The sequence below is a fragment of the Dioscorea cayenensis genome, chromosome 3, assembly GCF_009730915.1.
Source record: "Dioscorea cayenensis subsp. rotundata cultivar TDr96_F1 chromosome 3, TDr96_F1_v2_PseudoChromosome.rev07_lg8_w22 25.fasta, whole genome shotgun sequence".
Classification (NCBI taxonomy): Eukaryota; Viridiplantae; Streptophyta; class Magnoliopsida; order Dioscoreales; family Dioscoreaceae; genus Dioscorea; species Dioscorea cayenensis.
Window position 1 is genome coordinate 19001176 of NC_052473.1, and position 12027 is coordinate 19013202.

General features: G+C 38.6%; 2 protein-coding genes and 1 long non-coding RNA gene across 4 annotated transcripts; 2 read left to right on the top strand and 1 right to left on the bottom strand.

The window, feature by feature from the left end:
* Positions 1 to 449: 449 nt before the first annotated feature.
* On the top strand, positions 450 to 1279 carry LOC120282309. Its single transcript, XR_005542942.1, has 4 exons — positions 450 to 756; positions 831 to 911; positions 1008 to 1113; positions 1237 to 1279. It is a non-coding gene; the product is annotated as an uncharacterized LOC120282309 (long non-coding RNA).
* A 6-nt stretch (positions 1280 to 1285) lies between these two features.
* Positions 1286 to 10591, top strand: LOC120282314. Its single transcript, XM_039289102.1, has 9 exons — positions 1286 to 1325; positions 2091 to 2204; positions 7311 to 7496; positions 7681 to 8171; positions 8274 to 8373; positions 8517 to 8576; positions 8854 to 8946; positions 9048 to 9167; positions 9495 to 10591. The coding sequence occupies exons 1-9, from the start codon at positions 1287 to 1289 to the stop codon at positions 9822 to 9824; spliced, it is 1533 nt and encodes a 510-aa protein (XP_039145036.1). The 5' UTR covers position 1286; the 3' UTR covers positions 9825 to 10591.
* LOC120282328 lies at positions 10428 to 11915 on the bottom strand. 2 transcript variants are annotated; one of them, XM_039289130.1, is made up of 4 exons: positions 11572 to 11915; positions 11325 to 11457; positions 10798 to 10842; positions 10428 to 10709 (listed from the first exon to the last, which is right to left on the bottom strand). In XM_039289130.1, exons 1-4 carry the CDS (start codon positions 11819 to 11821, stop codon positions 10652 to 10654), a joined length of 486 nt encoding a protein of 161 aa, XP_039145064.1. In that variant the 5' UTR covers positions 11822 to 11915; the 3' UTR covers positions 10428 to 10651. The 2 variants fall into 2 exon arrangements, with proteins under 2 accessions (XP_039145064.1, XP_039145060.1); XM_039289126.1 differs by lacking the exons at positions 10428 to 10709; positions 10798 to 10842 and adding an exon at positions 10853 to 11238.
* Between the last annotated feature and the right edge of the window lie 112 nt (positions 11916 to 12027).

A 12027-nucleotide genomic window follows, 5' to 3' on the forward strand; every position in this document is an offset into this window, starting at 1 on the left:
AAAGCTGGGTTCAGGGCGTGACAAATTTAGTGTTGTAAGTAGAAAAAATTTATCATTGTGAAATTATTATTTTTAAAGTACACGTGATAGGTCAATATTGCATTATGTGTTAATTCACTTCACATTATAAGTTTATAAGAGATAATTAAGCCACCATAATTAATCACAACTTTATTTATATATTTTTTTAATAATATTTAGTGAAAAACTAACTGTCAAAGTATCCTCAATGGTCATCATGTTCGGAGCATAGCAATGTATTGGGGCATACTTCACTTTAGGTTATTTTGAATTCAAAGAATTAAGATATCTCTAAAAAAATCTGTATTTGATAAATGTTAATTTGAATTTGGAAGTAGCATATGAGTGAGTTAGAGAGGTATTGATAATGTTATTTTTATACAATTATAAAAATAAAAATCCAGAATGTGTTGAGTTTGGGAGTTGGACTTTAATGAGGCCCACCACCCCACCACCGATACTGACTTCAAAGTTCAAACGAGCATAAAAAAAAATTTCACCACATCCCATCCACACCACACCCAACCCAGTGCAGCACTACTACTGTACTGTCTACCATAGTTTGAATTTTGAATAGCGAACAGCCAGCCTCTCTGCTGCTACCGCTGCTGCTGGTGCTGGAGGCTGCTCACTGATATACTGATAGCAGTGTCCTCCCTTCATTCATCCGCTGCCGCCGCCGCCGCCGCCGCCGCCGCCGCCGCCTCCTCTCTGATCCAGCCAATTAGCCCAAAGGTATGTATCAGTATAGATGAGGATGGGAGTCATGCTGTGTTTCTCTTCCTATTTGTCACGCCGTCATATTCCAGATATCGTGATCATGCTTGCGTTGTGAGCTTTGGCATTTGAGCTATCTGTTTGTCTTCCTCTGCAGTCTGCACCATGAACTTGTAAGTCTTATGATTTCATACATACATGATACATGTTCACATTATTTCTTCTTCCTTGTGCTATTAATACTAATAGTTCGACATCTTTGAACCAAGGCATTCTCTTTCCTCACATTCTCATTACCCCAAGCCAAATTTTTTCCCGGAGAAATACACAGATTATGCCAACAAAGGCAAGATCGATACTTCTTGTGCTTCAGAGGTCAGTTTGTTGGTGAAAACTCAGGGACACATTCACCGACTACTTTTTTATGCCTACTAATTTCTGCTCTTTCTGAATTGTTTTCAGGATTGTATCTAAATCCTTGTTTTTCTTCTGTACCAGGTGAATGGTTCAATCATGGATGCCAAAATATCCAAGACACGCACACATACATGCTGGGCAATTCTTGTAGATTCCAGCTAGAGCAAGATGTTAGCGCATATCCTTAAATTCTCCCAATTGATTGTCTGTGCTTGCCTGAAATTATGATTTGTTATGCAATTAAGATTACTTAATACTTATTGTTTGTGCTACTATTTACCACATGCCTGCATATTATTATGAACTCATGCTTCTCAAGTTTGCAGCCCACACCGGTATTACTCTAATCCTTGTTCAGTATATGTAGTAGAGCTTGGCTAAAAATTGAAATTTCTTTAAAATACGTAGAGCCAGCAGATCTAGCTAGAAGGTTGAAGATTTGAATTTTGGCCGTATCGTGATTAATTTTGTTTTGACTTAGTCGGACCATATAAAACTAAAGTGATCCGGTTGGATTTTCAATGATATGGGAGTTCTTTCTAATCAAGGCTTGCTCGTTTTAAAATACAGGGAATATTAACACCACCAAATGTTTGAATTTTGGTTCTCAAAATGTTATATGCCTCTTTTTAACCTGTGAGCAATGAGTTTGACTTGATGGATTGATGTATTCAGGTTCATCCTTAGTTTGCAAGCGTTAGCCAACTTTTGTTGAATATTAAGGAAATTTAAATGCTTGAACTCCCTAGACTTAATGGATAAAAGCATTTGAAATATCTAAGTTAATTTATCAAACTACTGTAATAATGTATTTGTTGAAATTGTTCCTCTTCCATGTCTCATTAGCATTTGGTCTTTAATGTTATGCTATTATGTTGTCATGCTGCGCAGATTGGTATGACATGAGTCACATGACAGAATGCGCTCTATTTCAGGTTCTACGGCTTCAAAAGTTGCTGAATGAGGAGATGGAGTTGCATGCTATCCTTGAAAATGCTATGGAACAGGCCACCATAACATCATCTGACCTGTCTTCCCTCCCAGATAATGTATCCATATTCTCTTTTTGTACTTATGGTTTCTACAATTATAGTTTTTTAGCGTTTGTTGAAGGGATTGCGGCTTCCATCTGAAGTTGGCTGTGTTTGTTTGTGTTGCTAAGTCAAAGATTGCTCTGAAAAGTTTTGCAAACTTGTACTTCTATATGACCATCTATTTCTCAAAACAACACATCAATTGTGACTACAACAAGCTAATTTAGGTCTATGATTGTAAAACTAAGATCTTTTGAGAAAAAGAGGTGTTTCCTCCATGGTGGAGAGTTGTCATTATATAACCATAATACAAGCTGAATCTCAGCCCTATAATACAGCTAGATTACAGATCTTCAGCCCTATAATACAGCTAAAACAGCTAATATATCCTAAAAAGGAAAGTAAAAGGTTTACATATATTTTGGTGGCTTGATATATTGCATAAAATCTGCTAATCATTAGATGGACAGCTAATTTCTTTGACATCCTCCCTCAAATTGATGCTGGTAAATCTACAAGCATCAATTTGCCAACAAGGAAATTATGCCGCTGACGTGTCATGGATTTGGTAAAGATGTCTGCAATTTGTAAACTAGTAGATATATGTGGGAGAGTGATAACTTGGTGGTCGTAGGCCTCTCTAATAGAGTGGCAGTCAACCTCGATATGTTTACATGACGTTCGTGATAGATAGGGTTGGCGAGCAATTTGAATGGCACTAGTGTTGTCGACATGCAATGGAGTTGGTTGATTTTGAGGAAAGCCAAGTTCTGTGAGAAGGCCTCGCAACCAAATAATTTCAGAACAAGCAGCAGACATGGCACGGTACTCGGCTTCAGTTGATGACTTAGAGACATGGTTTTGCTTTTTGCATTTCCATGAGATAAGAGCATCACCAAGAAATATACACCAACCAGTAGTAGACTTTCTGGTGTCTGGACAGCCAGCCCAATCTGCGTCACTATAGGCTTGTAGCTTCAGTGAGGAACCAAGTAGGGAAAAATAGGCCACGATTAGGAGTGCCAATGATGTATTGGATGATGCGTTTGACTGCAGATAGATGGAGATGCCGCGGCGATTGCATGAATTTGCTAACTGTATGGACAGCATAAGAGATATCCGGTCGAGTGATGGTTAGATAGATTAGACTACCAACAAGCTTTCGATATAAGGTAGGATCTATAAGAAGCTCTCCTTCATCTCGTCGATATTTCACATTAACTTCCATTGGGGTTTCAACAGACTTATTACTTGTGAGTCCTGCTAATTTGGCCAAATCCCGAATATATTTATGTTGATTTAAGAAAATGCCTTGACGCTGATGATGTACTTCTAACCCCAAGAAGTAAGTGAGTTGACCAAGGTCTTTCATGTGAAAAGTCGAATTTAACAATTTCTGAATATGATTGATGGCTTGCATATCAGAACCAGTTATCACAATATCATCCACATAAACAAGGAGTACAACTATACCTTTAGATGTCTTTTGAAAAAACAAAGAGGAGTCATATTGGCTTTGTATATATGAAAAACCAAGAAGAGTAGATCGAAACTTTTCAAACCATACTCTTGGTGCTTGCTTCAAACCATATAGAGAACGTTTAAGTTTGCAAACATCATTTTGTGAAGTAGACATACCAAAAGGAAGCTTTATATAAATATCTTCCTTGAGATCACCATGCAAGAATGCGTTTTTGACATCCATTTGAAGTAAAGGCCATGTTTGAGATGCAGCAAGCGCCAATATGGTTCGCACAGTGGTCATTTTAGCTACCGGTGCGAAAGTCTCATCATAATCTAGGCCATATTCTTGCTTGTTCCCAAGAACCACCAGTCGCGCCTTATAACGTTCGATAGATCCATCTGAATGAAGTTTGATAGAAAATACAAATTTGTTGCCCAAAGGTTTCACAGATGGGGGGCGCGCTACAACATCCCAGGTTTGGTTTTCTTCAAGTGCAAGAAGTTCTGTTTCAATAGCTTTCCGCCAACACTCATGCTCCATTGCCTGCTTATAAGATGAGGGAATAGAAACAGAGGACAAGGTTGCGGTTAAGGATGTAGGATTAGGAAAACCATACCTATCTGGGGGTCGACTAACTCGAGTACTATGTCTGCCGATGGTAGGAGTTGTTGCTTGAACAGGTTCAACAACAAGAGATTCAGCTTGAGGGGGCCTTGGAAGTGTGGTAGTCTGATTTGGCATAGTGTGGCTGCGTCTATGATACACCAAAAGAGGTTTAGGAGATGAGAAATTTGTAGAAGAGTTAGTAAACAAAGGAATAACAGAAAATGAAGAAGAAGGCTGTTCTTGGTGGGTGGGGAAAAAATATTGATTTTCTAGAAATATTACATTCCTAGAAACCCGAATACGCCGCAGATTAGGATCATAACAAAGAAAACCTTTTTGATGTGCAGAGTATCCTAGAAAAGCACACTTAACTGATTGAGCAGTTAGTTTTGTGCGTTCATGTGGAGGAAGATGAACATAGCACACACAACCAAATGTACGAAGATTAGAATAATTTGGAGTATGACCAAATAACCGAGTGAAAGGAGAGACATGGTTTAATGAAGGAGATGGTAATCTATTAATGAGGTGAATAGTAGTGGAGAGAGCTTCACACCAGAACTTGGAGGGCACAAATGACTCTAATAAAAGGGTACGAACAACATCGAGAAGATGACGGTTCTTTCTTTCAGCCACGCCATTTTGTTGAGGGGTTGAAGGACAAGACCTTTGTGAGATTATTCCATTCTCTTGCAAAAATTCTTGAAACAAATGAGACATATATTCACCCCCATTGTCCGAGCGCAGAATTTTAATTTTTGCAGAAAACTGGGTCTGAATATATGCATGAAAAAACTTGAAAACTGAAAATACTTCATTTTTAGAATGCAAGAAGTAAATCCATGTGAAACGACTATAGTCGTCAATAAAAGTAACAAAGTACTTGTAGTTAGAATGAGAAGGAACTGGTGCCATACCCCATACATCGCTATGTATCAAATCAAACGGCTGAACTTCATTCGGAGTATGAATGGGAAATGGCAAAGTTTTACTTTTACCAAGTTGACAAGAATTGCACTTAAATTGAATATCACTACGAGAATGTGACCTTTTATTCCCAAGCAAACCTGATTTCAACAAGTTAGAAAGAACAATATTGTTTGGATGTCCAAGGCGTTTATGCCAAGCTTGAAAATCAATATGAGTAAAATTGCAACTGACAAAGGGCAATGATTGACTAGAAGGAAAAGAAAATTGGATAGGAAAAAGGCGTCCGACTTTAGGCCCCCTCGCGATCATCCTCCCTGATTGTTGATTCTGCACAACACAACCAGACTTTGAAAATGCCACATTGCAATTATTATCAACCAATTGGCCAACAGAAATGAGATTAGTAGTAAGACCAGAAGAGACAAAGACATCAGTTAGAGAGGAAGAAATATCACCAGTGGTTGTGATCGGTAAATGGTTGCCATTAGCAGTATGAATCTTAAGATTTCCAGAATATTTGTTTGTATTTGTAAGAAAATGAGCATTATTTGTCATGTGATTAGAAGCCCCAGAATCAAAGTACCAAGTAGATGATGAAGAAAACATTTTACCCAAGAGTCCTAAAGCAAAAAATGCAGAAATGATCATTTGTTGAATCATTTCAGGCGTTACAGGCTGAATCGGAGCATTTTGTGTCACTGCTGCATTCACAGAACTGCTAGAGCTTGAAGGCCCAACTGAAGTTGTATATGCTGTCTCAGATTTCTTGGGAGGTCGGATGGGACATTCCTTGATAATATGGCCATTTTTCTTGCAATAATTGCAGAATTTTTTAGAGCAAGTGGAAGCATAATGCCCTAATTCTTTGCAACAAAAACATTGAACAGTGCGAATATCTCTTCCTCTCGGCTTGCTGTGTGCTGCATAAGCCATAGGAACAAAATTAGATTTTTGTTCTTTCAGGGTGTTTTGAGTGAGAAGGCGTTGTTCTTCCCGAAACAAATCATTGAGACATGCATCCAAAGAGGGAACAGGTTCTCGATTCATAAGATTAGACCTCGTTGCTTCAAATTCATATCTCAGTTTCATGAGAAATTGATCTCTTTTAGTTGTTTCATGGACTGCTTGAACAGATTTGAGGCCTTCAATAGGTACGGTTGCATAAACAATATCCGTATATTCAGCCCAAAGATTCATGAAGCAAGAGTAAAAATCAGAAATTGAGAGACTATCCTGTTGAAGAATGGCTAAGTCATGCTCCAATTGGAATCGCCGTGCAGTATTATGTTGACTGTAGAGTTTTTTGAGAAAAGTCCACATTTCGGCTGAAGTCTTGAAAGGTCGAAGATTCAAGACAATGTTGGGTTCGACAGATCCTAGAATCCAGGCCATGATTTGAGCATCCTTGACCTCCCATTTGGCATGCTCGATCTTGTCTTTGTCTTTGTCGGGAGAAGGAGTACTGCCATCAACATAGCCCCACAAGTCCTTTCCTTTGACAAAAATCTGGAAGTGGAAGGCCCATGCCGAGTAATTCTTGCCATTAAATCGAACTAAGAAAGCATCATACTTGTCTGAAGACATGAGATCAAGAGAACTTGAACAAGAGTAAATAGGAACTAGAGAAAGAACTAGGATGAAATGGACAATTGAACAGGACAGATCAGAATTGTAGCTCGGATACCATGTAAAACTAAGATCTTTTGAGAAAAAGAGGTGTTTCCTCCATGGTGGAGAGTTGTCATTATATAACCATAATACAAGCTGAATCTCAGCCCTATAATACAGCTAGATTACAGATCTTCAGCCCTATAATACAGCTAAAACAGCTAATATATCCTAAAAAGGAAAGTAAAAGGTTTACATATATTTTGGTGGCTTGATATATTGCATAAAATCTGCTAATCATTAGATGGACAGCTAATTTCTTTGACAATGATATCTTTGTCTTTGTTCAAGAATCTTCTATATTCACAATTAAGAACAACCTGTTTTTAATTAATATTTTTATTTAGTATATTCCTTTTTTTTTCTTTGTGATTGTATGTTTGATGAATGGAAATTTTATTGTTTATTCTGCTGTGTTACTTTTTCATAATTTTAGTTTTCCTGTTATTCAGGCCAAGAAGCTATTATCTAATATTGCCACATTGGAGATGACAGTTTCAAGACTTGAGCAAGAGACAATCTCTTTGCAGTTTCAGTTAATTCAAGAAAGAAATGAGAGAAGAATTGCTGAGTTTCGTTTGAAACAATTACCATCTAGTCAAATACTTACTGATTCACCTGAAAATTCACAAATAATGGTTTTATTCTTAACTTTTAAATATGTTGTGGTTCTTATGCTACTTGGTATTAATGTTATACACAAATTATACGCAAATACATCTGTTACTTGTTAGTGCTGAACACTAGTAAATCAAATCATGTTTCATTACTTAATCCTTCATGCAGTCTGCTTAAATAGTACCAGTATGCCATTTGAATCAGGATATAATAAATGCCATAGGCATTCAGGATAAAATAGTTTCATCAGAACAGTCGCAGGCAGACATTTTCAGCATCAGAAAGCATATTCCTGTCAAGGGCCTCTATACCCAACCTAATTTGCTTTCAGAGGAGATGGTCCGGTGTATGAAAAATATTTTCATCTCACTGGCAGAATCTTCCTTGCACCCCTCAAAATCTTTCTCATCAGAGAGATTTTCCTCGTCCTCATCTCCCAGTGGACATCTTTCCAGTATTTCCTTTTGGTCACTGTCTGAACCATCAACACTATTCTCATGGGCAAATAGTCCTCAAGTTGATCTGCAGTGTGAGACTGAACTTATAGCTAAAGGAAATGCTTTCGATCCCTACAAAGCTCATGGCAAATTAAATTGGACAGATATTGGAAATTATGGTGTTGCAATAGAAGTATCCTGGATGTCAGTGGGAAAGAAGCAACTTGAATATGCTGCTGGGGCACTAAGGAGATTCAGGTATATTATTGCAGTCACTACTTGGGATTTTTTCTTATAAACGTTGTAAATTAAATGCACAATTCTTTTCCGGTTGTACTGATTTTGTCATTTTGAGGGCAGATCACTGGTTGAAGAGTTAGCCAAAGTAAATCCTATCCACTTGAATCACAATGAGAAGCTAGCCTTTTGGATAAACCTGTACAACGCTCTTGTGATGCATGTATGTCTCTATCTTCCTCCATTGATATCATTGTCTTTTTTGAGAAATTTGAAACTGCTTAATCAATCTGAGCTTGCTTTATTATGTAAAGCAATTCATTTATGAAAATGTGCGACTGAAGTCGTTCTTTTGGATTGCTGTAGGCTTATCTAGCATATGGAGTTCCTAAGAGTGACGTGAAGCTCTTTTCACTGATGCAGAAGGTTTGCTTCTTACCATCGTACTATTCTTGCTCTTGTTTTTGTGTTATTTGTGTTGAGAATCGAGTTATGGATAGTAGTACTCTCTTTGTGAAGTCAACTTTGTTGTAGCACATCTAGATGGTATATACTGAAATTAAAAAAAAAAAAAAATTCCTTCTTGTTTTACAATGCATCGGAATCCATTTATTCAGAAGCATCCAAACATACGGTTATCTGCTTTGTTAACCGTTTTAGTTGCAATTTGTATGATCAAATACTCTTGGTTACTAATGCTCAGGCTGCATATACTGTTGGAGGGTGTTCATTCAGCGCTGCTTGCATTGAGCATGTGATACTGAAGATGAAGGCACTGGCGTACAAACCACAAACTGTATGGAAACTGTTGCATCACAGTATTAAGTTCAATATCTCTTCTTTGGTATTTGTGCATGCTTTGCAGAGTGCTTGTTTATGAAGCATGTTTTTTTTCAGGCTTTACTACTTGCTCTACAAAAGTTGAAGTTATCTGAGGAGCAGAGAAAATGCTCAATTGAGGCACCTGAACCCCTTGCCGTATTTGCTTTGAGCTGTGGATTGTATTCTTCCCCTGCGGTATTGTTGCCATTGACCTCCTTCCCTGTCTCTCTTTCAATAATTCCATTCCATTTTATTTTTTATAAATCCAATATCTTTAAGTTCTGTTTTGCAATCAAGTTACACATAGATTTAGCATGATTTAGAGATTGAGCTTTTGAAGAATACAAAGACCACAACAGCTCTTGTTCGAACTGAAACTTCAGCCTTCAATGGGTTCAAACATTCAATAGCTCATGAAGTTGTTGGAAGAACACCCATTTCGGTTGTATTGACTTAAAAAGAAAATAACTACAGCTATGCATTTAGTGCTGCTAACTGATGCATGAAATATCGGGTTTGCAGGTAAGAATTTACACAGCAAACAATGTGAGAGAAGAGCTCGAGGAGGCTCAACGGGACTTTATACAAGCTTCAGTTGGATTAAGCAGTAAAGGGAAGCTTCTCATTCCTAAGATGCTCCACTGTTTTGCCAGAGGGTTTGTTGATGAGGCCAACTTAGCTACCTGGATTTCCCGGTTTCTCCCACAGCAGCAAGCAAACTTGATCGAGCAATGTATGTCACAGAGGCGAAATGGCTTCCTCGGATCTCGCAATTGTGCTGTCTTACCATATGACTCTCGGTTTCGATACCTTTTCCTGCCTGATATCCTCCCAGCAAAAATATTTCCCTGAGTCCTAGCAGATAAAGCAGCTACTTGCAAGCCAAGCTGATAAAATAACTCAGCTCATACCCTGTGTATCAGATGGAGGATCTGGAGAAGAATGTTCCAATGACAGGAAAGATAGCTTTCCATTCTGTTATTAGTTTTTGAGTACTGGTCTGCACCTTGTCGGCCAGGCCTGAATTTGGCAAATCTCATCAACAGTTCGGCATTTCACAATAAATTACAAGAGGCTTTCGTGTTGGATGAAAGGGTTATTTTCTGGTTTAGTATTCCACGTCTGTACTGAGTGAGTGAGTGTTCTCTCACACTGCAGCAGGTGTAATTGTAATTTCCTAATTTCTGTATAATGGTAATGCTTAAATATTTAACTGCCAGGCATTGAAAAAGAAGCAGTAACTTCCAGGGTTGGGTTAAGCAAAATGTAGACATTCTGATCAGTTGACATTCAGCACCAGAAGTTAACAATCAAAATGTAGACATTACTTCTGACCCGTTGTCATCTACAAAGTCAACAATCAGACTGCAGACGTTACTGATAGACTGCAGACGCTTTTGATGTATCTAATTATCTATTAGTAATGTTTCTATTTTGCATAAGAAACCGCAGCACAACAGTTAAATTACATGAATCAAAAGAAATACAACAGGAAGGCATACTCCATAAGCAAATGGTGTGCTCAACTGAACAGTATTCTTGCATTGCATCAGGAGTCGCTTAGGAGAAACCCCAAATAAGGAGATCTACAAAAATTGATGTCCAACGAAAAAAAAAAAGCAACTATGCAATTAGTAACCACAGCACATTTGTTTCCAGTGGTAACTTGGCTGGTGTTATTAAGGTCCGTCATCTCCATCTTTGATTAGATTACAAATGTCTGAGCACTCGGCCAAGCTTCATGAAAAAACAAACTGAGTTATATTTAGCTGCAAACCAGGGAGGAAACATTTTCAGCCTACAATGGAGGAAAACCATTGCTCACCAATACCGACGACTGCGGAATCCTTGCTTGAAAACCACTAGAGGCCTGAAAGTCAAGTTCGAGAGGATTTAGAATTTTACTTCATGAGCAACTTACGGTTAAAGCATTTGAGATTATCAGACAAGACTCAATGGATGGCTTATGCCCCTAGTTTGCACTCATGTTTATTATTTCAAGTTAAAGTTGGTCATCTAATACTTTATTGTGCGAAAAAACAGCATGAAAAAAATGGATTTTGGAACAAGCAGAAGCTGAAGATACCGGCCAATGAGAGGGCACTGCAGCAACAGCTGCTCTCTCTCTCTCTCTGTCTCTGTCTCTCTCTCTCTCTCTCTCTCACACACACACACACACACACGCACATACACTGGAAGAAAAATGACAGAAGATGATGATAATGTCCAGTGCTGACGAAGACCGAATTTTCTCTCAACCATGAAACTTCAGCGTGAAATTACTCAAATTAGTATGTTCATGTAGTTATAATTCAGAAAAGATGAAGAAGACGATGATAGTGCTTATACTACCTCCGGACGTTGAGGGGACCCTCTCCAGGGGAGCCAGCACCGCCTCGGATGCATGTAGTAACGCATTTGATGGTACAAGATTCGGCCTTCCTGGACTTGGGCTTTTGTATCCTTGCCTGCTTCACATCATCCCCTTCGAAGGTGCAATTAAATTGAGAATGATGAATATCACTGGAATATTATATATATATATATATATATATATATATATATATATGAAAAGCAGAGGTAGAAAGCTAGTGCTAACCAGAAGAAAGGGTCTGGGGAATATTGGACAGGGTTTTGTCGAGGGTGGACGTGGATGAGGAGGAGAAGATGACGGCAACGGCAAGCAGTGCTGGTAGTGGTACGGGACCCAGGCTACTTCGAGTGACCATTCCAGACATCATCCTTGTCTTTCTTCTTCTGCTGATGGTGGCAATATCATAGTTGACCATCGAGGAGGAGGAGGAGGAGGAGGGGAGGCAATGATGGCCGCCCATCACCAGGGAAGCCATCTTCTTCGACTGATAACAAGGAAGGAAGACGGGAACATCTTCCCTCCCTCCAAAGTCCACACCTTATCTCCTGTTTCCTAATACACTAAAACTAGATTTGATAAACAAGCCCACAAACACAACCTGGACCATGTCCGGGTCCGGGTTCGTGTCTGGGTCTTCATAATCGTAACTTAAATTAATACGCGACTGGCGAAACATGAATG

Excerpts from the sequence above, each read along its gene's own strand:
- LOC120282328 (XM_039289126.1), bottom strand. The coding sequence starts at position 11,821 with ATGGCTTCCCTGGTGATGGGCGGCCATCATTGCCTCCCCTCCTCCTCC. Across the intron at positions 11,458-11,571 it reads TCCCCAGACCCTTTCTTCTG|GGGATGATGTGAAGCAGGCA; the intron begins GTTAGCACTAGC and ends GCACCTTCGAAG. Across the intron at positions 11,239-11,324 it reads GGTCCCCTCAACGTCCGGAG|TTTCATGGTTGAGAGAAAAT; the intron begins GTAGTATAAGCA and ends TTCACGCTGAAG.
- LOC120282314 (XM_039289102.1), top strand. The coding sequence starts at position 1,287 with ATGCTGGGCAATTCTTGTAGATTCCAGCTAGAGCAAGAT. Across the intron at positions 1,326-2,090 it reads GATTCCAGCTAGAGCAAGAT|GTTCTACGGCTTCAAAAGTT; the intron begins GTTAGCGCATAT and ends GCTCTATTTCAG. Across the intron at positions 7,497-7,680 it reads CTGAAAATTCACAAATAATG|GATATAATAAATGCCATAGG; the intron begins GTTTTATTCTTA and ends CATTTGAATCAG.